Source organism: Muscardinus avellanarius (genome assembly GCF_963383645.1).
Source record: "Muscardinus avellanarius genome assembly, chromosome: 19".
NCBI lineage: Eukaryota > Metazoa > Chordata > Mammalia > Rodentia > Gliridae > Muscardinus > Muscardinus avellanarius.
In genome coordinates, this window is record NC_137805.1 from 31,545,052 (window position 1) to 31,569,263 (window position 24,212).

Below are 24,212 nucleotides of genomic sequence, written 5' to 3' on the forward strand. Positions count from 1 at the left end.
GTTTTTTTTTTTTTTTGGTGGTACTGGGGTTCCTGGAAGCCCTTCTACCTCCGGGCTACACTCCCAGACCTATTTTTATATTTTTATTTGGAAACAGGGTCTCTTACGCAGGCGCGGCTGGCTTCGAACCTGCGCGATCCTCCTGTCTCCGCCTCCCAAGCGTGGGGATTACAAGCGTGCGCCACCACGCCCGGCCACCATGCACAGTTTAAATGGACTTTTCTCAAATAGGATGGTTACAGTTGGGCATGGCAGCACACCCTTGGTACTTGGGAGGAAGTCTGGGACAGGAGGAGCCCAGTTTCACAGCCAGTCTCAGCAACTTAGCGAGACCTATTTCCAAATAAAAAAATAAAGTAGGGCTGAGAGTGTAGCTCAGAGATAGAATGCCCCTTTGTTCTAAATAAAATAGGATGGCTACATTAACATGCTGACGATTCTAATGTGTGTGTGTGTGTGTGTGTGTGTGTGTGTGTGTGTGTGTGTAATCAGGAATGAAAACCAGGAACATTCTATCTCTGAGCTACTCCTCCAGTCCTATGTTTTATTCCTTATTTTGAAACAGGGTCTCACTAAGTAGCTGAGGCTGGTTACAAATCTGTGATCCTTCTGTCTCAAGCTGCCAAGTACTGGGATTACAAGCATGTGCCTCCATGTCCAGAGGTTATTTTTTTCTTTTGCAGCAGGAGGGATGAAGCCCAGGGTGTCTTACTTCCGAGCTACACTTCGAACCCTATTTTGTTCCTTTATTTTGAAACAGGGTCTCATTACGTTGCTGATGGCCTCGCTAAGTAGGTGAGGCTGGCTTCGAACCTACAGTCCTCCTGTCTCCGCCTCCTGCATGCTGGATTACAAGTGTGTGCCACACGTGGCTATACATGACATTTAAATTCATTTGTGTCACCAAGAGAGCCTCCCCAAATCCTTCTTATGAGCATGACATTAGTTAACTTCTAAAGAAAATTAAGCGCATTTTTGGTTAATATGGCTTTCACCAAGATCACCAACTGACTGTTCCAAAGACACATCTGTTCCAGATGAATAATGTCTTTTAACTTATTTTTTTTTTTTTGCGGTATGGAGATTACACATAGGGGCTTTCTGCCTTTAAATTATACCCCCAGCCCTATTTCTTGTTATTTATTTTGAAATAGGATCTCACTAAGTTACGGAGAGCCCCCTCCTAAGTAGCTGAAGATGGCTGTGAACCTGCAATTTTCCTGTCTCAGCCTCCCAAGTACTGGGATGATAAGCACACGCCACCATGGCCAGCTCTGTAATTGTTTTTTGGAAGCTGCCTATTATTTAGAAATCAGAACTAGCCAGGCATGGTTGTGCACGCCTGTCATCCCAACACTTGGATCGCAGGTCCGTTGCCAGCCTCAGCTGTCTTGTGAGGCCTTCCACAACTTAATGAGACCCTGTTTCCAAAAAAAAAAAAAAAAAAAAAAAAAGAATAAAAAATAGGGCTGGGAGTCCCTGGGTTCAATCCCAAGTACCATAAGAAAAAAAAAAAAAAAAAGAACATAACTGGCCTGAATCTACAAAATTAGCTGGTCCCACATATATAACCAATTCCCACTGGGCTGGCCTCCGTCACTTCTCTTCGTAATCTGACTTCTGTGAACATCTGAGATTGAAACTCTAAGCTTACATTAAGTTTTTAACAGAAACTGATCAAACTCAGAAGGGGGAAAAATCTCTATGTTTGAAAAGACATTAATTAAACCAAAAAAAGGAGGATAAGGTATCTGACTGGTTGGTTCTATCTACTTACTACTTGTAAGGCAATTATTCGCACTTCTATGCTTAATTATTATACACATAAAAGTAGGCAGGTGTGTGTGGGGGTTGGTACTGGGGATTGAACCCAGGAGCATCCTACCCCCGAGATACACACCAGCCCTATTTTATTCTTTGTTGTTGTTTTTGTGGAATTGAGAATTGAATACAGAGGCAGTCTACTTCAAGCTACACCTCCAGCCCAAGTTTATTTATTTGAAAACAGGGTCTTGCAGGTTGATGAGACTATCCCCTCAAATGTGAGATCCTCCTGTCTCAGACTCCCAAGTTCTGAGATTATAGGCATGGGCCACCCAGGACCAGGTAGTAGGCAGGCATTTTTTTTCCTTTTTTTTGGTGGTACTGGGGGTGGAATCCAGGGCTTTCTACCTCTGGGCTATACTTCCAGACCTGTTTTATATTTAGTTTGGAAACAGGGTCTCACTAAGTTCTTAGAGCCTCACTAAGTACCTGAGGCTAGCTTTGAACCTGTGCGATCCTCCTGTCTCAGCCTCCTAAGTGCAGGGATTTCAAGTGTGCACCATCACGCCCGGCTAGTAGGCAGGTTTTAAGTGAGGATTTTCTGAAAGGTCAAAGGAGAAAGTATCCTAAACAGATCCATACTTTTTATCCCTAAACTAGTACTTTTATCTCAGAAGATGCCAAATAAAAGCTATTTTATTAATACATCGTGTTGCTGAAGTTATAATCAGGCCACCACACCCTATAATCTACACACAAGAATCCAAAGTAAATCATTCATCTTTTAAATTTTCAACGAGGCTCAGCCGGGTGTGGTGGCGCACGCTTGTAATCCCTGCGCTTGGGAGGCAGAGACAGGAGGATCGCGCTGGCTTAGGAGACCCTGTTTCCAAATTAAAAAAAAAAAAAAAAAAGTAAAAATAGGTCTGGGAGTGTAGCCCGGAGGCAGAAGGGCTTTCAGGAACCCCAGTAACACCAAAAAAAATTCAACGAGGCTCTATGTTACTTTTCATTTGAGGCAGGCTCTCACTAAATTGCTGAGAATCTCGCTAAGTTTCTGAAGCTGGCGTATAAACTGCGATCTTCCAGTCTCTGCCTCCCAAATACCAGGATTACAGGTGCGCACCATGCCCTGCTCACTCGATGTTTAAGAATGAACACAGTAGAAAAGAACATTGATTCTCTTTACCTGGACGTCTGATGGCAGGATCAGGATCAAGAGTCTTCTTTAAGTATTCTGTAAGTGTTTGCAAATTTGCATCACTGAGCTCCATTGCTATATAATCTAAAATTTAAAAACGAGGTTTGGTAATTGGTCACTTGGGGTGGCAGTAATTTATACTGCTAAGTTGCTGAGGGCCTCACTAAACTGCAGAGGCTGGCCTCAAATCTATAACCCTTTTGTCTCCCAAGTACTGGGATTACAGACACAAGCCACTGCATCTGGATCTTGGCCCCTTTTTTTTTGGGCAGTACTGGGGTTGGAACCCAGGGGCATTCTACCTCTGAGCTACACCCCTAGACCTATTTTTTTTTAACTACTTATTTTGAGACAGAGACTCACTAAGTTGCAGAGGGCCTCACTAAGTAGTAGCTGAGGCTGGCCACAAACCTGCGATCCTCCTATCTATCTCAGACTCCCAAGAACTGGGATTACAATGTTCGGCACCACGCCTGGCTCCCTTGGCCATTTTTCTTCCTTCACTGTATTCCCAGAGATTGAGTGGATGTTCAATAAAGTTACTAAATGAATAAAGAAATTATAAAACTACAGCATTGCTCTCCTATTCATTCAATCCCTAACCCCAAGAGGCAGAACCACAGTAACCAGGAGAAAGAGAAGTCCCCTGCATTGATGGAAAGAAGGGTCACTGGAAGGAAGAGACTGCATAAAGACATTCAAAGGAAGGCCAAGGTCCTAAGGATGAGAACTCAAAGATAAAGGAAAAAAAACAAAATAAACAAAAACAAAACCAAAAAAAGGAGCACCAGTGGAATCCAGAAAGTAAAGGGTCCTCTTCTGGGCATGCACGGAAGAGCAAGACTTGTGTTCCTACCATGTGGCAAACTCATGTGGCCTAGCCATCCAAAAGCTTATCACCCAGCAGAGAGGAAGAAGTAAGAACACACGAAGCAATTGTAAGTAAGGGAAATGCTTTTGAAGTAAAACTACAGTGATGACGGAGAGTTGAGGGGAAAGATTCTTTTTTTTTTTTTTTTTTTGTGGTACTGGGGGGTGGAACCCAGGGGCTTTCTACCTCTGGGCTATATTCCCAGACTTATTTTATATTTTATTTAGAAACAGGGTCTCACTGAGTAGCCGAGGCTGGCTTCGAACCTGTGTGATCCTCCTGTCTCAGCCTCCCAAGCGCAGAGAATACAAGCGTGCCCGGCTCAAGGGGAAAGACTCTTAAGAGAAGTTGGTCAGGGGAAGCCTTGAGGTGAGGGAAACTTGAAAAGGGAGCCAGATCGGACACTGGCCATTTCCAAGCGCACGAAAAGCCAAGTGGAAATGTTCTACGCTAAGAATGAACCTGGAAGACTTAAAGTTCTGGTCGATATAGCCATGGCTGCTAAGGAGAAGATGCGAACCAGTGGTCAGCTCAGGAGAGAGAGAGACCTCTGTAAACCAAGCACAGTCGATCCTCCAGGGCGCTTTGAGGATAGATTAAGAGTTTATCTTGACACCTTTTTTCTGGCAGCAACGAACCCTCGTGTAGTGAGCCCAGGCGACGCATCTCCACGCCCCAAGAGGAGAAAACCTTGCATCACGGGGCATCGACTATGTGCCAGGTACGTGGACTAGAATTTAAAGATCAAAGCTGAGCAAAGCGAGACGGCGAGGCCCAGTCCACAGTCCAGGAGCCTGCAGCAGCGCGGGGAGAGGGGCGACCGCGCCACCCCGCAGGGGCACGGCAGGCCCCGCAGCCGCACACCCCGCTCACGCCACGGGCCCGGCGCGCCGAGGACGCACGCGCGGGCGCCGCCAATGAGCGGCGGCTTCCCGGGCGGCGCAGCCAATCAGCGCAGCGCTGGAGGGGAAGGGGCGGGCGCTCGGGGAGCTCGCCTTAGGCCGCGCCTCGGCCGCCCCGGCTCCTCGCAGGCCCGGGGCCGCGGGGCCCGGCCCGAGACTGCGCCGGCGCGCGGTGCGGCGAGGCCGCCAGGCGAGGCGGGCCGGGCCCGAGCGCCCGCCCGGGGCCCACGCTCCACCCAGGCGCGGTGCCTGTCTCCTAGCGATCGGAAGTGCCGCGAGCGCCTCTTCCGTCCCCGGCCGGGCCCTCAGAACCCCCCTGCCCGGCCGCTCACGTCTCCGCCCTCACCTCGTGGGGACACGGGGACGCGGGAAGGAGCCCCAGCGGTGGACCGTATCCGACGCTACCTGCCTCTGCCGCCGCTCCGCCTCACATTCAAACCCCGGCAAAATGGCGCGGCGGGCAGGCTGCGGCCAGGGCGCATGCGCAAGGTCGGCGCCGGGGGGCGGGGCGGGGCTAGGGACGCGCCGGCCCCGCCCCGGCGCCAAGGGCCAATCGGGACCCGGCTTTGATTTTGCGCTGACGTCACAAATCACACGCTCCCTGGCTCTGTCCGCCCTGAAGGGCCTCACGTTCTGTTTTCCCTAAACGAATGCTCATTCAGCAATGGGCTGTTCTGTTGGTGACCTACTTTGATGTCCGGCCTTGGGACCGAGTACCTTTGAGGTGACTATTGGAGGTAATGTCCACGTTCACGTACACGGCATCTCAAGACCGCGGAAGAGAGAGAGAGAGAGAGAGAGAGAGAGAGAGAGAGAGTGTGTGTGTGTGTGTGTGTGTGTGTGTGTGTGTGTGAGAGACTGGGGATGGAACCCAGGGGTCTTCTACCTCTGGGCTACACTCCCAGACCTATTCTATATTTTATTTGGAAACAGGGTCTAACTTAGTTGCCAGAGCCTCATTAAGTGGCTGAGGCTGGCTTCGAACCTGCCTGATGTTCCAGACTCGGCCTCCCAAGTACTGGGATTTCAAGCTTGTGCCACCACGCCCAGCTTGGAGCGTCTATTTAAGGGGGGAGGGAATAAGCAAATGAATGATTTTAGATCTTGGCAATTGCTATGAGAAGGAATTTTTTTTTTTTTTTTTTTTTTTTGGTGGTACTGGGAATGGAACCCTTCTACCTCTGGGCTACACTCCCAGACCTATTTTATATTTTTAAATTTGGAAACAGGGTCCTCTTAAGCGTAGTGCGATTGTAATTCTCGCATTTGGGAGGCTGAGACAGGAGGATCGCACAGGTTCAAAGCCAGCCTTAGCTAATTAGTGAGGCTCTCAGCAACTAAGACCTTGTTTCTAAATAAAGTATAAAATAGGTCTGGGAGTATAGCCCAGAGGTAGAAAAGCCCCTGGGTTCCACCCCCAGTACCACTTAAAAACAAAAACATGAGTCCGCTGTGTGAAGGTCAGCCTGGCCAGCCCTGAAGTGGCGTTAGAGAAGAACCTAGAGGGACTGGGTGACAGAGGCCCTGATCAGAAGCCAGCTTTGGGTGGCGTCTTAAGTGCATTAAAGGAGAGCGGCCGAGAGCCAGGCGTGGTGGTGCACGTTTGTAATCCCAGCATTCAGGAGGCTGAGACAGGAGGAGGGTAGTTCCTGGACAGCCTCAGCTACTTCTTAGTGAGGTATTTTGCAACTCAGTGAGACTCTGTTTCAAAATAAAAAATAGGGCCTGGCGTGGTGGCGAACGCTTGTAATCCCGGAGCTTGGGAGGCTGAGACAGGAGGATCGCGCAGGTTCGAAGCCAGCCTCAGTTACTTAGTGAGGCTCTCAGCAACTTAGTGAGACCCTGTTTCCAAATAAAATATAAGTCAGGGAGTATAGCCCAGAGGTAGAAATGCCCCTGGGTTCCAACCCACAGTACCACAAATAAAATAAAATAAAATAAAATAAAATAAAATAAAATAAAATAAATAGGGCTGGGGGTGTAGCTCAGAGGTAGAATGCATGCCCCTGGGTTCCATCCCCAGTGCTGGAAAAAAAAAAAAAAGCCATCAATTTTGTATTTGAAAAGGCCTATGGAAGCTGAGCATGGTGGCACAAACTTGTAATCCCAGTACTTGGGGGGGGCTGAGACAGGAGAATCACAGGTGGGAGGCCAGCCTCAGCAGTCTAGCAAGATTCCCAGCAACCTAGCCAAGACCTGTTTCAAAACAACAAAAAAGAGGTGTGGCCCTGAGGTAGAATGACCCTGGGTCCAATCCCCAGCACCCCCATACACACACCGCCCACCAGGGATGTGTAGGGATGGAGGATACGGGAAAGGGCTTGAGGCAGGGCCCAGTGAAGAGGCTGTGGGGAAGCCATCTGAGGGCAGCGGAGGGTAAGTACTGGCATACATGGAGAGAAGTAACTGTGGGCTGTTCCGTTTTTTTTCACCCTTTGGTACTGGAGACTGAACCTAAGGGCTTTCTACAGATGCTGAGCTACAGCCCAGCCCTTTTTTTGAAACAGGGTCTCAAAAGGTTGCTGAGGCTGGCGGTGAGCCTGTGATCCTCCTGTCTCAGCCCCCAAATACTTGGGAGTACAGACCTGCACCACCACAGGCAGCTTCACGTGTGTTTTAGAGACAGAGCCCAAAGGATCCTGTAATACCAGGGGTGACTAACGGAAACTCCAACTCTCTAGCTCTGTCTGCCTCCTTCTCTGCCCCTCAGCCCCTCAGAGACTTGTCCTGGGATTGCGCTGGCTCCTCCTGAGCCAGCCACTTAGACTGTGTGTGTGCGCAGCACTGGGGATTGAGCTCGGGCATTCTAACTTTGAGCTATACCCCCAGCCCAATTTCTACTTAATTTATTTATTTACTTATTTTGTGGTGCTGGGGATTGAACCCAGGTATATTCTCCCTCTGAGTTATACCCCCAGCCCTATTATTATTATTTATTTATTTTTTGGTGGTGGTACCGGGGATGGAACCCTTCTACCTCCAGGCTACACTCCCAGACCTATTTTATATATTTTTAAATTTGGAAACAGGGTCTCTTAAGCCAGCGAGACTGGCTTCGAACCTGTGCGATCCTCCTGTCTCAGCCTCCCAAGTGCTGGGATTAAAAGGGTACGCCACCATGCCCGTCTATTATTATTATTAATTTTTTTGCAGGTCTCGGGATGGAACCCAGGGGCATTCAACCTCTGAGCTACACTCCCTGCTCTATTTTTTATTCTTTATTTTGAAACAGGGCCTCACTAATTTACGGAGGGCCTCACTAAGTAATTGAGGCTGTCCACAAACTGCAATCCTCTGGTCTCAGCCTCCCAAATGCTGGGATTACAAGTGTGCGCCACCACCCTGGCTTATTATTAGTAGTAATTTTATTTTTTTTTGGTGGTACTGGGGTTCCTGGAAGCCCTTCTACCTCCGGGCTACACTCCCAGACCTATTTTTACATTTTTATTTGGAAACAGGGTCTCCTAAGCCAGCGCGCGGCTGGCTTCGAACCTGTGCGATCCTCCTGTCTCCGCCTCCCGAGCGCGGGGATGACAAGCGTGCGCCCCACGCCCGGCGAGTAGTAATTTTAAAAAAGGGTCTTGCTAGGTTTCTGAGGATCTCACTAAGTTGCTGAGGCTGGCCTCAAACCTGCTATCCTCCTGCTTCAGCCTTCCAAGTACTAGGATTACAGGTGTAAATCACTGTGCCTGATTAAAGAAAAATGCAGTTTTTTTTGGGGGGGGTACTGGGGATGGAACCCAGGGGCATTCTACCTCTGAGCTACACCCCCAGCCCTATATTTTATTTATTTATTTATTTATTTATTTATTTATTTATTTATTTATTTATTTATTTATAGGTCTGGGACTGGAACCCAGGGGCATTCGGCCTCCACGCTACATCCCCTCCCCTATTTTTTATTCTTTATTTTGAAACAGGATCTCACTGAATTGCAGAGGGTCTCACTAAGTAGCTGAGGCTGTTCGCAAACTGTGATCCTCTCAGCCTCCCAAATGCTGGGATTACAAGTGTGTGCCACCACACCCGGCTAGTCTTATTTTTGAAACGGGGTCTCACTGAGTCACAAAGGGCCTCTCATTAAGTAGCTGAGGCTGTCCGCGAACCGCGATCCTCCTGTCTCTTTTTCTTTTTGCAGGGGATTGAACCAGGGGCATTCTACCTCTGGGCTATACCCCCAGCAGTATTATTTTTTCTTTCTTTTTTTTTTTTTTTGTGGTACTGGGGATGGAACCTAGGGGCATTCTACCTCTGAGCTACACCCCCAGTCCTATCTTTTATTCTTAATTTTGAAACAGAGTCTCACTGAGTTGCAAAAGGCCTAAGTAGCCAAGGCTGTTCATTAACCAAGATCCTCCTGTCTCAGCCTCCCAAATGCTAGGATTAAAGTGTGTGCCACCATGCCAGCTTTTTTTTTTTCATTTTGAAAAAGGGTCTTAAGTTGCAGGGGAACTCTCTATATTGCTGAGCACCTGCGATCTTCCTGTCTCAGGCTCCCAAGTTCTGGGATTCCAGGCATGCACGCCCGCATGTGCTCAGTTTGGGACCTCTGCTTAAGAGGGGCCACTCCTGCTCCTGCTGTGCCCTCCCCCGGGTGATGAGTGCGCCGGCCATGTGAGCGTGCTCATTCCCGCCCTGTAACCCCTTTCAGACCCCACTCTAGATGCTCGGGTCGGGGGTCTGGGGAGACCCTACGGGGCCACTTCTTCAGCACCTACCACAAGGCAGCAGCGTAGAGGACAGGTATGAGGGCAGGTAAGAGTTCACAGGGCGTGTGAGCAGAGCGAGTGTGCGCACACACTTGTGGGGAGAGAAGGGTATAGTCCACGGGCCATTTCCCCCATTCGGCCTGTCCTGGTGTGCAGCCCTGAGCAGCTTGAGGATTCTGGCTTTGAACCAGGCCTTCCAGGTCATCACAGAAACACATTCATGAAGGAGGGGCGGTGGAGTGTCTGGGTTTTGTTCTGTGCACGATTAGGAGTAGAACCCAGGGGTGCTCTATATTGAGTTGCATGCCCAGCCTTTTTATTGTTTATCGTGACACAGGGTCTTCATAAGTTGCCCAGGCTGGCCTGGAACTTGTGATCCTCAGCCTCCCACGTTGCTGGGATTATAGGCACGTGCCACCATGCCCAGCCAGATAGAAATGTTTTATGCAGTTATTAGCTTGACATATAACAAACAGTTACACTCAAAGTTTATGGGCCGGGTGTGGTGGCCCCTACTTGTAATCCCAGTTCTTGGGTTCCACTGCCAGCACTAAAAATGAGTAAGTAAATAAATAATAAATGGCTGGGGGGAATGTAGCTCAGAGGTAGAATGCCTCTGAGTCAGTCTCCAGTGTCTCTCTCCCTCCCCACCTCCCTCTCCCTCTCCTCTCTCTTTCTCCCTCTCCCTCAGGCAGGGCTTCAAATCCAGCAGCCCGCAAAAGCAAAGAAAATGCTCCACCTCTCCTAAGTTTACAAACTGTTCCATGATCACCTGAGAAGAATTTTCACTTAAAAAAAAAGTTTGGTGCATTCTTTCACCAAACATTCACCGGGTCAGGCACTGCGCTTGGACACAAACCAGCGTGTCCGGCCCTCCCTCCCCCGTGTTCCAGCTGGAGGAAGACAGATAGTCAGCTCTGCCGGCGGTGGGAGGCTGGAGGGCACTAAGCACTGTGCTCAGGGAGTGAGGGAGGAATCAGCATTGGACAGATCCAGGGAAAGAGCTTCCGGACAGTGAAGGCAAGGGCAGACGCCCTGGGTCTCACGCGGCGAGGGGAAGGTGGGGACACACTGTTTGCGTGCTAGGAGCTGAACTCGAGGTGGTTCTACCACTGAGCCACATAGCCTCTCTTTTTTTGTGGTTCAGCCTTTTTATTTACATTTTAATGTATTTTTTATTTATTTTTGTGTGTATGGTACTGGGGATGGAGCCAAGGAGCATTCTACCTCAGAGCTACACCCCCAGCCTATTTTTTATTCTTTATTTTGAAACAGGATCTCACTGAATTGCAAAGGGCCTCACTAAGTACCTGAGACTGGCCACGAACCTTGATCCTCCGGTCTCAGCCTCCCAAATGCTGGGATTACACGTGTGCGCCACCACGCTCGGCCTTCAATATATCTTTCTAATTACACTAAAAACAGCTTTACTTTTTAAAATTTTATTGATTTACCACTTGATCAAAGCATGGGATATTTTAACAGTATTATACATAATATTTTTACATAGAAAACTTTACATAGCATTTCATATTATATAATTCTGCTTTATTCTTTCAAAAATGTATACATCCATTGGGCAAGGAATGCTTTTCATTAAATTACCAATATTAAATGCACTTAATCATTGTGTATAGATTAAACCAAAGAAGATATTAACTAACCTTTAGCCATTTTAAGGAGGTAAAACATACATTTTGCACATAAAGAAATATTTGATGCAAATATGCAGATAATTTTTTTAAAAAATTAGAACACTGAGAAAAACTACACCTTTGATGAGTGTCATCGTTTGAGAGCCAGGATTTCCAGAAAGAGCTCCAGGGTCTCACACGAGCTCGAGCTGTGTCTTCTTAACATAGACATGAAAACGACTCCAGGGACCTAGCTCCTGCCGAAACCAGGGCCCTTTCGCATCGTAACAACAAACACCTGAATGAGATGGCCACGCCTGTGTCTGCTAGCAGGTCCCCTAAATAACTACTAAGTGCCACAATCACAGAAGAAAAACAAAAAAGTGTAGTTTTTAATTTTTTGCATTTGTACAAAAGTCACCTGTCCGAGGAAAAGGTTGTGTTTCCAGATATTATTACACAATTTTCATAACACATGTTCTTTGGTTGTACACAAGGAGTACAAGGAGAAGGTGTGTTTGACTCAAAGTGCGTATCCAGAAATAAACCTTCCCATCCACGTTTGTTGTTAAGATGCCAAAGCTGGTGATTTCCTTAATGAACGATGAAGAAAAACAAAACTGCTCAAAGCAGCAATATTTCAACAGAAACTTCTCTAGAGACCCAACACATATAATCAACAATGAGAACGTTCTGAGAAAGAATAAGGCCTTGGGAATGCCCCGCTCTCCTCCCAAGCTTTGCTGAGTACTGAGCGGCATCCCGACCGGCGCCGCAGGTGCATCCCTTTCACTAGCGTTCGAGAGGCTGGGGCCACATTTACCGTGAGAGAGAACAGGTTTGTTCACAGGAAAGCATTTAAGCTGCATGGCTTATTACTGGAGGTGAGGGATTCCTGTTGTCACTAGCCACTGACAAAAAATTGCCCGGAATGGTTTTTACATCCAGTTTTTAAAGGGTCCATTGCTGGTACCATTCAAATGCCTCATTCCAAAAACTAAAGCTTTTAAAAGACAAAAAGCAATCTGAACCTGAATATTTCAGCAAGCAATAAAATACACTGATATATTTCCTACTCAACAAGGGGAAGAAGAAATTAAAAGAGGAGGCAGGAGAGGACTGGGAGCCTCAAAAGACTGGCGAGGTTGTGGCAGGGCACCACCAGGGTCAGAGGTTGTGGCAGGCACCACCAGGGTCAGAGGTTGTGGCAGGGCACCACCAGGGTCAGAGGTTGTGGCAGGGCACCACCAGGGTCAGAGGTTGTGGCAGGGCACCACCAGGGGTCAGCTGTCAAGGTGTCCCAACTCCAGGACAAGCAGGTGGTGCGCTCACACTCTCCATTCACAGAGAGAGGTTCTTGTACTATTGCTTTCTGCTGAGTTCTACAGCTCCTCTCCCTATTGCATGTAAGTAAAGCATCAACCTAAGCCTGCTTGTTTTCTTTGGTAGAGAAATTAAAACACGTTCTGGGAAAGCAAGAAATAGGAGTACTGCTGGCTCAAAGCAAACATTTCTGAAGGCTGTCAAAGACAACAAAAAACTGAAGATGTCGGGTCTCTTAGTAAGCAAAAGCACCAGAAATCCTTCTCAAGAAAGAAAAAAATGTCTAATTTTACAGATAGGTACTCAAACTACTAACTTCTAAGGCACCAGAATTGACATCGATAAACAACCTGATCTCCAGGACTTGAGCACAGGCAGAAGCCTGACCGTTTCCTCCTGGCGTGGCGCGCAACGCTCGGGTGAAGGTGGCAGAGGGGCTCCCGAGCACGCTGCCTGCGGGCGTGGCGGTGCTCAAAGCCGCCTGCCCAGCGGCCCCACGATCCCGCGCTCCCACAGTCCGGAGCTCTGCACCGCCGCACACAGGCGGAGGACCAGGGAGTCACCCTCCACGGCGCTCAGCTCCTCAGTGCAGGCAAGGCGTGCCAGGCACACGCCACCCTGCCACCGTCACCTGGAGCAGTGCTGGCCGCTCGGCGGCTCTGGTCCCACTGGGGCGATCTGGCTAGGAAGTTCCTGGGAGCGACCCTGATCGCACACCGCCACTGCCCCTCTCTCTCAAGGTCTCTTGACGAGGACTGTGCAAAGCAGCGATACTAACCATCAGTACACTCACTCTTCTGAGGTAAAAGAAAGTTTACTCAAAGATAAATGAACTCTGGGTAAATTACTACTTTGTTTTCATTACTACTACATAGATTTCAGTGTGTGTGAGATGGACAATGGATTCTGGAGCTTTTAGTTGAACACCCATTCACAAATACTTACACAAGGAGGCTTTAATCATCTCCAGCACATCGTTTACTTTTGCCTACAGACTTTTTCTCCCCAAGTTACTAAAACAAAAGAGCCATGAGGCACTACATTTTTTAAAATCTTGCAAGCTCTTAATTCTAAATAACTAAACTCTGCCTTCAATCTTCAATAATATCTTTGCAAAAGATTTTAAATATCAGACATTAACAAAATGTAAAAAAGAACTCTTCTTGACCCTACTATTCCTCACCTGACCAACTACAGCTGACTCCAGTGAACACAGACACTCAAACTTCTGTAACACATTCAAACAACAGAACCCCCAGCATATATGAGGTGGCAGTTTGTCATCACAAGAAATTTTATTAACATACTCTCTAATCGTCACGAACCTATATGCTATGTTCAGTATTTTCAAGGAAAGACTTCCTCTGACAAACACACAGCCAGCCGTGAGATTGCACTGGGAAACGGCCTCAGCAACGACAGAGTTGACAGTCTTAACGGTACCGTGGATGACCCTTGGAGCAGACTCGCCTACCGTGTGACCTGGCTGTGCGAGCTGTGAAAGTTCCATGAAACGCCACAAGCCGGAGCCGGGGACGCTGACGGGGCCAGCGAAGAGCCTGTCCTAGCCCAGGCCACTCTGAGATCCAAGATGGCAACTCCTTGTGTCTGCTTCAGGAGACATGCCGGTCAGCAATGGCCCGGCGGGGGTTCTGCAGAGCTGCAGCAGTAGCCCCAAGAGCCAGGGCTACCACACCGGCGACAGTGCTGCTGGTACCTGTGATGGCTCTTCTGGAATCCATATCTTATACACGACGCCTATCCGCAGGAAGAACTTCCGCAAGACTGCCCGGAGCTCAGGGATCAGGTCAAACTGCATAATCTCACACAAGTAGGGGTAGTACATGGAAGCGTGTGCTTTGAACTGCAGTGGAGAGAAACCAGAGGATAAAATTAGGCGTGAAACATTATTTTGCTTGTACCAGAGAGACTTATTTACTTATTTTTGTGGTACTAGAGATTGAACCCAGGGGCGTTGTACCACTAAGCTACACCTCCAGTCCTTTTTATTTTAAAACAAGGTCTTGAGCCAGGCGTGGTGATGCATGCTTGTAATCCCTGTGCTTGGGAGGCTGAGACAGGAGGATCGCACAGGTTCGAAGCCAGCCTCAGCTACTTAGTGAGACCCTGTTTCCAAATAAAAAATATAAAATAGGTCTGGGAGTATAGCCCGGAGGTAGAAAGCCCCTAGGTTCCACACCCAGTACCACAAAAACAAAAACAAAAAGTCTCAAAGTTGGGCATAGTGGTTCACACTTGTAATCCCAGCTTAGGAAGCGGAGACAGGAGGACCGCAAGTTGAAGGACGGCTTCAGCAAGTGGTGAGGTTTTCCATAACTTAGTGAGAACCTGTTTCAAAATAAAGAATAAAAAATAGGGCTTGGGGTATAGCTTGGTGGCAGAATGTGCCTGGGTTCAATGTCCAGTACTGCAAAAAACAAAACAAAACAAAAACAACTACTGCAAAAAAACAAACAAACAAACAAACAAAACAAAACAAAACAAAAAAAACCCTATATATATTGTGTATGGTACTGGGTGGGGATGGAACCCAGGGGGCATTCTACCTCCTACTTATACTCCAGGATCTTTTTATTTTCTGTGTGTGTGTGTGTGGGGGGGGGTAGGTAGGTAGGTAGGTACTGGGGATTGAACCCAGGGGCATTCTACCTCCAACCTACACCCCCAGCCCCATTTTTTATTTTTATTTATTTTTATTTTTTTGTGGTGTTGGAGAACCTAGGGGCATTCTACCTCTGAGCCACAGCCCCAAGTCCTATTTTATTTTTTTTATTCTTTATTTTGAAACAGGGTTGCACTGAGTTGCAAGGGACCTCACTAAGAAGCTGAGGCTCAGCCAGGCATGGTGGTGCACACTTGTAATCCCAGCATTCAGGAGGCTGAGACCGAAAGATTGTGGTTTGTGGACAGCCTCAGCTACTTAGTGAGGCCCTCTGCAAATTAGTGAGACCCTGTTTCAAAATAAAGAATATAAAATAGGGCAGGTAGTGTAGCTCGAGACCCAATGTCCCTGGGTTCTATCCTCAGACCAGCAAAAAGAAAAAAGAAAAAGAAAAAATAAGGAGCCGAGGCTGTCCACAAACGGTGATCCTCCTGTCAGCCTCCCAAATGCTGGGATTATAAGTGTGCACCACCACGCCTGGCTATCCTTTATTTTGAGACAGGGTTTTGCTAAGTTGTGGAGGGCCTAATTAGCTGAGGCTGGCTGTGAACCTGAGATCCTCCTATCTCAGACTCCCAAGTAATGGGATTACAGGCATTTACCACCATGCCTAATTTTTAAAACTTTTTTTTTAAGTTTTTTTTTTTTTTTTTTGCAGTACTGGGGATGGAATCCAGGGTCATGCTACCTTTGAGCTACACCCCAGCCTATTTTTTATTCTTCATTTTGAAACAGGGTCTCACTGAGTTGCAAAGGGCCTCACTAAGTAGCTAAGGCTGCCCTTGAACCATGATCCTCCTTATCTCAGCCTCCCAAATGCTGGAATTACAAGCGTCCACCACCACACCTGGCTAAAATCTACTTTAATCATAGTAATGTAATATAAATTACATTATATGATTTAATTATATAATTAATTATATTTATTTCTTTTGGTGCTGAGGATTGAACCTAGGGGAATTGTACCTCTGAGCTACACCCCCAGTCTTATTTTATTTTTATTTTGAAACAGGGTATGGCTCGGTTAATGAGAGTCAATAAAAGAATGCACCACCCCACCTGGCTTATATTTATTGACGGTACTCAGAATGTAACCCATGGGCATTCTACTTCTGAGCTACATCTCCAGCCCTATTTTATTTTGAAATGGGGGTCTTGGTAAGTTACTCAAGCTGGCCTCAAACCTTCAATTCTCCTCTCAGTCTCCCAAGTGCTGAGATTAGAGGCATGTACCATCACGCCCGGTTTCTTAATTAGTCTTGCAAGCAAAAGCCAATAGCTTTCATTTAAAAAGCAAGTTCTTGCCAGGCATGGTGTCCCATGCTTGTAATCCCAGCATTTGGGAGGCAGAGACCAGAGGATCATGGTTCATGGACAGCCTCTGCTACTTAGCGAGGCCCTTTGGAACAAAAAAAGACTAAAATATAGGACTGAGGCTTGGAAGCAGAATGCCCTTGGGGTTCCATCCCCAGTATGGAAAAAAAAAAAAAAAAAAAAAAAAAGCAAGTTCTTGGTGGTGCACGCCTGTAATCCCAGTATTAGGGAGGCTAAGACAGGAGGGTCACAGGTTCAAGGACAGCCTCAGTAAGCAGTGAGACTCTGATCAAGCTAGCAGATGGGGCTGGGGCTGTTCTTCAGAGATCAAATCCCACTGGGTTAACTCCTCAGCAACACACACACACACTCACAGGATCACTGAATGGGTGCAAGGCAAGGTTCTAGGTCTAAACCACGGCTCCACGATCTCCAGCCTTTCTTCCCACTGGAGTCACTGTGCTGTCCCCAGCAGCCACACGCATGCTCGAGCTCGGCCTTCCAGCTCCCCAGAGTGATCCACTGCTAGGAATGAATGAAATCCTCTCCAGGGCACCTCGCCTGGTGCTAGATACGTAACTGTTCCTGGGAGACTGGAAAACGGAGCTTGCGTGTCTGTGTGAAAAGCCACCCAGAGCCATACCTTCAAGACCAGAGTTCACTGGTTTATACCTTTTCATCGTTTATTTTGAGGGTTTTGGTTAGAAGTAACAACAGGAGACTTGTCCAGGCCTCCCGATGACTTTCAGAATTCACCGTGATGAAATAGGCAAGAGCTTCACTGCACACCCTGAGTGAGAGAGAGGCACAGGGAATACAGGTTAGCATCTCGTACTGGTACAGAGCTACCCCATCTTCCTTTTTCTTTTTTGATATTGAAGATTGAACTCAGGGGCATTCTACCTCTGAGCTACACTCCCAGTCCTATTTTATTTATTTATTTAATTTTTTTGTGCGTCTGGGGATGAAACCCAGGGGCATTCAACCTCCAAGCTACACCCCCTGCCCTATTTTGTATTCTTTATTTTGAAGCAGGTTCTAAGTTGAGGAGGGCCTCACTAAGTAGCTGAGCTTGGCCACGAACTGTGATCCTCCTGCCTCAGCCTCCGGAATGCTGGGATTACAAGCGTGCGCCACCACGCCTGGCTCCTACTTTATTTATTATTCATTTATTTATTTTGGTGCTAAGGACTGAACCCAGGGGCATTTTGCCTCTGAGATACACCCCCAGCCCTTCCTATTTTACTTTTAATTTGGAAATGGGGTCTTATTAAGTTGCTGAGGATCTCAGTAAACTGCTGAGCTGACCTCGAGCTTGTGATCCTCCTGTTTTAGCCTCCCAGGTGCTGGGATCACAGGAGTATACCTGGCTCTCCAACTCCTTTCAATTCATAGCATTGTTGATGCACTCTGTGTATGACAGGTATGAAATTTAGCAGGAAACCAATCTTCTTACATTAGAAGTCGCTGCTGTATTTCATCCCAGGAGTCCCTGCGGTTCTCATCAACATACATCCGAAACAGGATCCTCAAACAACAGGCCAGGCTGCTGGTTTCTTGTTTGAGAAGGTTGGGCTTAGACTTGCCCTTAAAACCTAGAGATCAAACAGTCACATGAGCAGCGCACACTACCAGGATAAAGCTGAGGAACCATCTGAGAACTAGCTTTCTAGTTACTTAAGAAAGTACTGAAAGATCTCACAGACTTAACTACGGGTCAGCTGTGACAGCACACAAATGCAGCCACGAATCTCAGAAGCCACCTTCTGTATAACTGCCCTGGTTCCTCTGTGTACACTTGTTTACTGTTAAAGACCTTAGTTTTATCTTCTCTGATGAAACAGTTCATAAGACTTCTAGCATTTTTCTACATTGCGAGATATTTTCTCCCCACAAAACATACATAAGAGTTTTTTTCTTTTGTTGTTTTGTTTTTGTTTTCAGTACTGAGTATGGAACCCAGAGGCATTCTACTTTCGAGCTATACATATACACCCGGTCCTACTTTTTAGTCTTTTTTATTTTTTGAAACAGGGTCTCACTGAGTTGCGAAGGGCCTCACAAATAACTCGGGCTGTCCTCACCATGACCCTCCGGTCTCCCAAATGCTGCGATTACAAGCATTCGCAACCACGCCCAGCTTGCTTATTGTTTTTTTGGTGGAGCTGGGGATGGAGTCCAGGTGCATTCTACCTCTGAGCTACACCCCCATCCCTATTTAGTTTTTATTTGGGTACGGGGTCTTGCTAAGGTGATGCAAGTCTCACTGAGTTGCTGAGGGTAGTTCTGAACCTGTGATCCTGCTGTCTCAGCCTTTCAAGTACTGCTGTTAGAGGCACACACCACCGTGCCTGGCTTTCAGTTTTTTCAAAATAAGTAGTACAAATCAGCCAAAGAGATATGCAAACCATTCTTATGGACAAAAACATAAATCATCTGGATAGTTGAAAGCCATAGAGAAAAATGACACTATTCCCCCGACCCCTTTTTTTGCAGTACTGGGGATGGAACCCAGGGGCATTCTACCTCTGAGCTACAACCCCAGCCCTATTTTTTTTTTGGTGGTACTGGGGTTCCTGGAAACTTTTCTACCTCTGGGCTACACTCCCAGACCTATTTTTTTAATATTTTTATTTGGAAACAGGGTCTCTTAAGCCAGCGCGGCTGGCTTTGAACCTGCGCAATCCTCCTGTCTCCGCCTCCCAAGCAGGGGGATTACAAGCGTGCACCACCATGCTCGGCTCCAGCCCTATTTTTTATTCTTTATTTTGAAACAGGGTCTCACTAAATTGTGAAGGGCTTCACTAAGTAGCAGATGCTTGCCATGAACAAGTGATATTCCTGTCTCAGCTTCCCAAGTACTGGGATTACAATTGTGAGCCACCACAATCACCCACTGTTTTTATCTATTTTTATTTTTTTTCTGGTACTTAAAAATTAAAATTAGAGAAGTTCTACCTCTGAACTACACCCCCAGCCCTACTTTATTTTTATATTGAAACAGAGTCTCACTGGGTTGCTGAGAATCTTACTACCTAATGAGGCTGTCCTCAAACCTGAGATCATCCTGCATCCTGTCTCAGACTCCCAAGTACTGGGATTACCAATTTATGACACTATTACATTGTAAATTAAAACAAGTATATGAGAAGACTTTTTTTTTTTCTTTGTGGGTCTGGGGATGGAACCCAGGAGCATTTGACCTCCGAGCTACATCCCCTGCCCTATTTTTTATTCTTTATTTTGAAACCGGGTCTCACTGAGTTGCAGAGGGCCTCACTAAGTAGCTGAGGCTGTCCGCGAACCGCGATCCTCCAGGTCTCAGCCTCCCGAATGCTGGGATTACAAGCGTGTGCCACCACGCCTGGCTGAGGAGAAGATTTAAAGTGACAGTATCCAGGTGTGGTGGTGCACGCTTGTAATCCCAGCATTCGGGAGGCTGAGACCGGAGGATTGCATAGGTTTAAAGCCAGCCTCAGCTACTTAGTGAGGCCCTTTGCAACTCAGTGAGACCCTGTTTCTAAAATAAAGAATAAAAATTAGGGCAGGGGATGTACCTCGGAGGTTGGATGCCCCTGGGTTCCATCCCCAGACCCGCCCCCCCCCAAAAAAAAGAAAAAAGAAAATAGAAAAGAAAGTAACAGTAATAGCTGGGTGAGGTGGTGTACACTTGTAATCCCAGCATTTGGGAGGCTGAGACTGGAGGATCACGGTTTGTGGACAGCCTCAGCTACTTAGTGAGGCCCACCCCAACTTAGTGAGACTCTATTTCAAAATAAAGAATGAAAAATAGGACAGAGGGTGTAGCTCAGAGGTAGAATGCCCCTGGGGTCCATTTCCAGTACCACACACACACACACAAAAGTAACAGTAATAATACAAAGTTACATAAAGTATCATTTTTGTGAAAATTTCAAGATAATGAGAATCCCACTATCACCCATGCATGCTGTCCACGCATATGTGGAATAAGTATGTGAGTGTGTGTGTGGTACTGGGTATGGAACCCAGAAGCATTCCACCTCCGAGCTACACCCCAGCCCTATTTTATTCTTTATTTGGAAGCAGGGTCTCACTAAGCTGCAGAGGGCCTACATAGCTGAGGCTGGCCCTGAATCTGAAATCCTCCTGTCTCAAGTACTTGGATTACAACTGTGCACCACCCGCCCGGACATATTCAACTTCTAATTTAAGGTAAACCTCGTGACTAGCAAGGTCAGTTAAACCCTCCCACTCCAGCCTGTCTTCTCACCCACACTTCCTGAGAATCGATGTGCTCAGCAGTGTTCCTGGTGGTGGGATGAAATCGGTTAGCATGGAGCACCTGGGAAGAGCACCTGGGAAGCTGTTTGGCTCCATTTTAAAGTCTAGGGCGTCCCCTGAGGCTTTAGTGTTTTAGGACAGTGACCAGCGTGGCCTCACCTGCTCGCCACAGCACGGTGCGCTGCTCGTAATTGGAGTTGAAGGCCTTGGAGAAGGAATGGGACTCCTGCAGGCAGTCCAGCAGCTTGAAGAGGTGCCGGGAAGACATGTACTTGTACATGCCCTGGTCTTCCGTCTCGATGTGGATATCCGCATCCAGCGTGTCTTGCTGGAGGAGAGGAGAGCAGAGCCAGGTGAGGCTGCAGAGTGGTTCTGGGCATTGTGATGGCAGTCAAAGGCAGTCACGACTCTCCCAACCTGGCTCCTCTCCATCGTCCTACACTGCGATGCACTGACCCACTCCCATTCAGACTTTGCTCACTGGCAGGCAAACGCTTACACTGAGCTGCTGCTAGACTGGAGGCCTGCCTGGCCAACGTTTCAGTTTCGCTGGTACTGTCTCCACTGCAGAACCCAGAGTTGGGGGGGGGGGGAGAAGAGTGTGTAGTATTTTTTTTGTGTGTGTGAAGGGGGTACTGGAGATAGAAGCCAGGGGTGTTCTACTCCAGGCTATGCCCCTAGTCTGATTTTATTTTGAAACAGGGTCTCACGAGGTTGCTGAGAGTCTCATTACTTGCTGAGGCTGTCCTTGAACCCGCAGTCCTCCTGTCTCAACTCAAGTACTGGGATTACAGGCATGTGCTGCCATACCCGGCTGTCTGTATTTCATTATAGGATTGCACTCTTCTCTTTCTCTCCCCCTTTTTCTTTTCTTTCCTTTTTTGTGTGGGGTACGGGATTGAACCCAGGAACATTCTACTTTTTTTGGTACTGGGGATGGAGCCCAGGGGCATTCTACCTCCAAGCTATATTCCCAGCCCTATTTTTTATTCTTTATTTTGAAAAAGGGTCTCACTGAGTTGCAAAGGGCCTCACTAAGTAGCTGAGGCTGTTCTTGAACCATGATCCTCCTGTCTCAGCCTCCCGAATGCTGGGATTACAAGTGTATACCACCATGCCCAGCAGGAACATTCTAATTCTAAGCTACATCCCCACCCATATTATTATTATTTTAAATGGAGTCTTACTAAGTTGCAGATGCTCGCCATGAACTTGCGATCCCTCTGTTTCAGCATCCAAAGTACTAGGATTACTTTTTTGTTGGTGGTACTGGGGGTGGAACCCAGAGGCTTTCTACCTCCAGGCTATACTCCCAGACCTATTTTATATTTTATTTAGAAACAGGGTCTCAGCTGGTCGTGGTGGCGCACGCTTATAATCCCTGTGCTTGGGAGGCAGAGACAGGAGGATCGCGCAGGTTCGAAGCCAGCTGTGCTGGCATAAGAGACCCTGTTTCAAAAATATAAAATAGGTCTGGGAGTGTAGCCCAGAGGTAGAAGGGCTTCCGGGAACCCCAGTAACACCAAAAAAAAAAAAAAGAAACAAATAGGGTCTCACTAAGTTACCGAGAGCCTCACTAAGTAGCTGAGGCTGGCTTTGAACCTGTGCGATCCTCCTGTCTCAGCCTCCCAAGCATGGGGATTACAAGCGTGCAGCACCACGCCCGAAAAGGATTACATTTTTTATTTTGAAACAGGATCTGAAAGCCAGCTGAGGCTGGCTTCAAACCTGTGATATCCTGTCTCAGCCTCCCAGTACTGGGATTACATGTGTGCGCCACCATGTCTGTCTCATTCTTCTCTATTGTATGAGAAAACTGAAAACTGAGAATATCAATAAAGGTGATAAAAGGCACGAGTCCCAAGCACAGTAACAGAGAGAAGTTGGTAAGCAAAGTCCGAGGGGTATCCTGAGCCTCCACTGGGTGACTGACTAGTCTTCACATGTGAAGAAACCTTTAAAACATGTAAGAGCTAAATGGGTGATGTGTACATGTATGTCCAATATGGTATATGAATATAATGCACCAATAAAAAATCAAAAATGAAAAAATGAAAAAAATGTAAGAGGTGCTTAAAATCTGAGGTATAATTAGGAATTTTGTATTTCTCAAGACTTCTAGGAATAGACCAATCCTCTTTAGGAAACTTCCCGAATTGATCTATAAGCTTAGTGCAATCGGTATTACAATCCTAGATGATTTCATTGCTGATCCTAAGAACCATGTGGAAACACAGGCAATTAGAACAGCCAGCGCAGTCCTGGAAGAGCAGCACAAGGGCTCACTCCACCCAACTCCAAACTTACTAGAAAGCTCCAGTAATCAGGACAGTAAGGAAATGGCACTGTGTCCTGAACAGAATGGAGAGGACAGAAATAAACCCTCATAGTTATGGTCAAGTGATTTCCAACATGAACACAAGAAAATCCACCGGGGACCAGGTGCAGTGCGCGCCTGGAACCCCCACTCGGGAGGCCAAGACAGGAAGATCACAGGATCAAGGCCAGCCTCATCAACCTAGAGAAAACCTGCTTCAAAGTAAAAAATAAAACAGGTGTGGGGCTGCAGCTTGAAGGCAGAACACTGGGCTCAATCCAGTACTATACACACACAAAAACAAAACAAAACCTCCTCTGGAGAAAGAACAGACTTCGCAAGAAATGTTTTTGGGACAACTGGGTAACACATGCAAGTGAAAGAGGTTGGACCCTACCTCCCACTATCAATAAGAACTTAAAAAAAGTGCGCTAAAGACCTCTACGCCTAGTGCCAAGTGTGGCAAGCACACACTTGGAATCCCAGCATTTGGGAGGCTGAAACAGGACAGCATCGGCTACTCAGTGAGAACCCATTTCAAAATAAAGAGTAAAAAATGGGCTGGGAGTGTAGCTCGGAGGAAGAATGCCCCTGGTTCCATCCCCAGTACTACAAAAAACAAAACAAAACCCTCTACATTTCAAGAATCCCTTATCAATATAAAGCTGATGCACAAACAAAACAAAACACTTTCTGAAGGAAAAACTGGGATCTTTATATACATACAGTCAGTCTCAGTTATTTACTTATTTTTTGTGGTACTGGGGACTGAACCCAAGGGCATTCTACCTCTGAGCTACACCCCCAGTCCTATTTTTACTGCCTTTATTTTAAAACTAGCTCTCACTGAGTTGTGGAGGGCCTCAATAAGTAGCTGAGGCTGGCTGGAAACCGGGATCCTCCTGTCTCAGCCTTCCAAGTACTGGGATTACAAACCTGTACATCATGCCTGGGTTTTTCAAGACTATATTTAAACTGTGTACCAAAGACAGGGACAATCCCTGATAACTACCACTTTGTCTCAAGCTCCCAGGTAGGGTGGGGTCTGAGCAGTGGAATGCTGATGAGCTGGCTTCCTGGGGAATAAAAAAACCCTTTTAGCCGGTGTGGTGGCGCACGCTTGTAATCCCTGCGCTTGGGAGGCTGAGACAGGAGGATCGCACAGGTTCGAAGCCAGCCTCAGCTACTTAGTGCGACCCTGTTTCAAAATAAAGTATAAACCGGGCGTGGT

The 24,212-nt window shown here is 47.1% G+C and overlaps 2 protein-coding genes across 6 annotated transcripts in view; both read right to left on the minus strand.

Annotated features, from left to right (window-relative positions):
* Positions 1-5,220, minus strand: part of CSE1L (chromosome segregation 1 like) — a gene marked incomplete at both ends in the record, with an annotated part of 40,368 nt that extends 35,148 nt beyond the window's left edge. Inside the window, 2 exons of one of the 2 annotated variants that reach the window (XM_080716593.1) lie at positions 2,954-3,049; positions 5,085-5,220. In XM_080716593.1, coding sequence (XP_080572719.1) covers positions 2,954-3,038 — 85 coding nt within the window. Of the gene's footprint in view, positions 1-2,953; positions 3,050-5,084 lie in introns of those variants that run through there. The other variant, XM_080716594.1, reaches the window with a different exon arrangement.
* An 8,871-nt stretch (positions 5,221-14,091) lies between these two features.
* ARFGEF2 (ARF guanine nucleotide exchange factor 2) overlaps positions 14,092-24,212 on the minus strand; it is a gene marked incomplete at both ends in the record, with an annotated part of 109,788 nt that continues 99,667 nt past the window's right edge. For all 4 annotated transcript variants that reach the window (XM_080716333.1, XM_080716332.1, XM_080716331.1 and 1 more), the window contains 4 exons: positions 14,092-14,268; positions 17,074-17,191; positions 17,858-17,996; positions 20,824-20,992. In XM_080716333.1, the coding sequence (XP_080572459.1) occupies positions 14,092-14,268; positions 17,074-17,191; positions 17,858-17,996; positions 20,824-20,992 (603 nt within the window). The remainder of the gene's footprint in view (positions 14,269-17,073; positions 17,192-17,857; positions 17,997-20,823; positions 20,993-24,212) is intronic.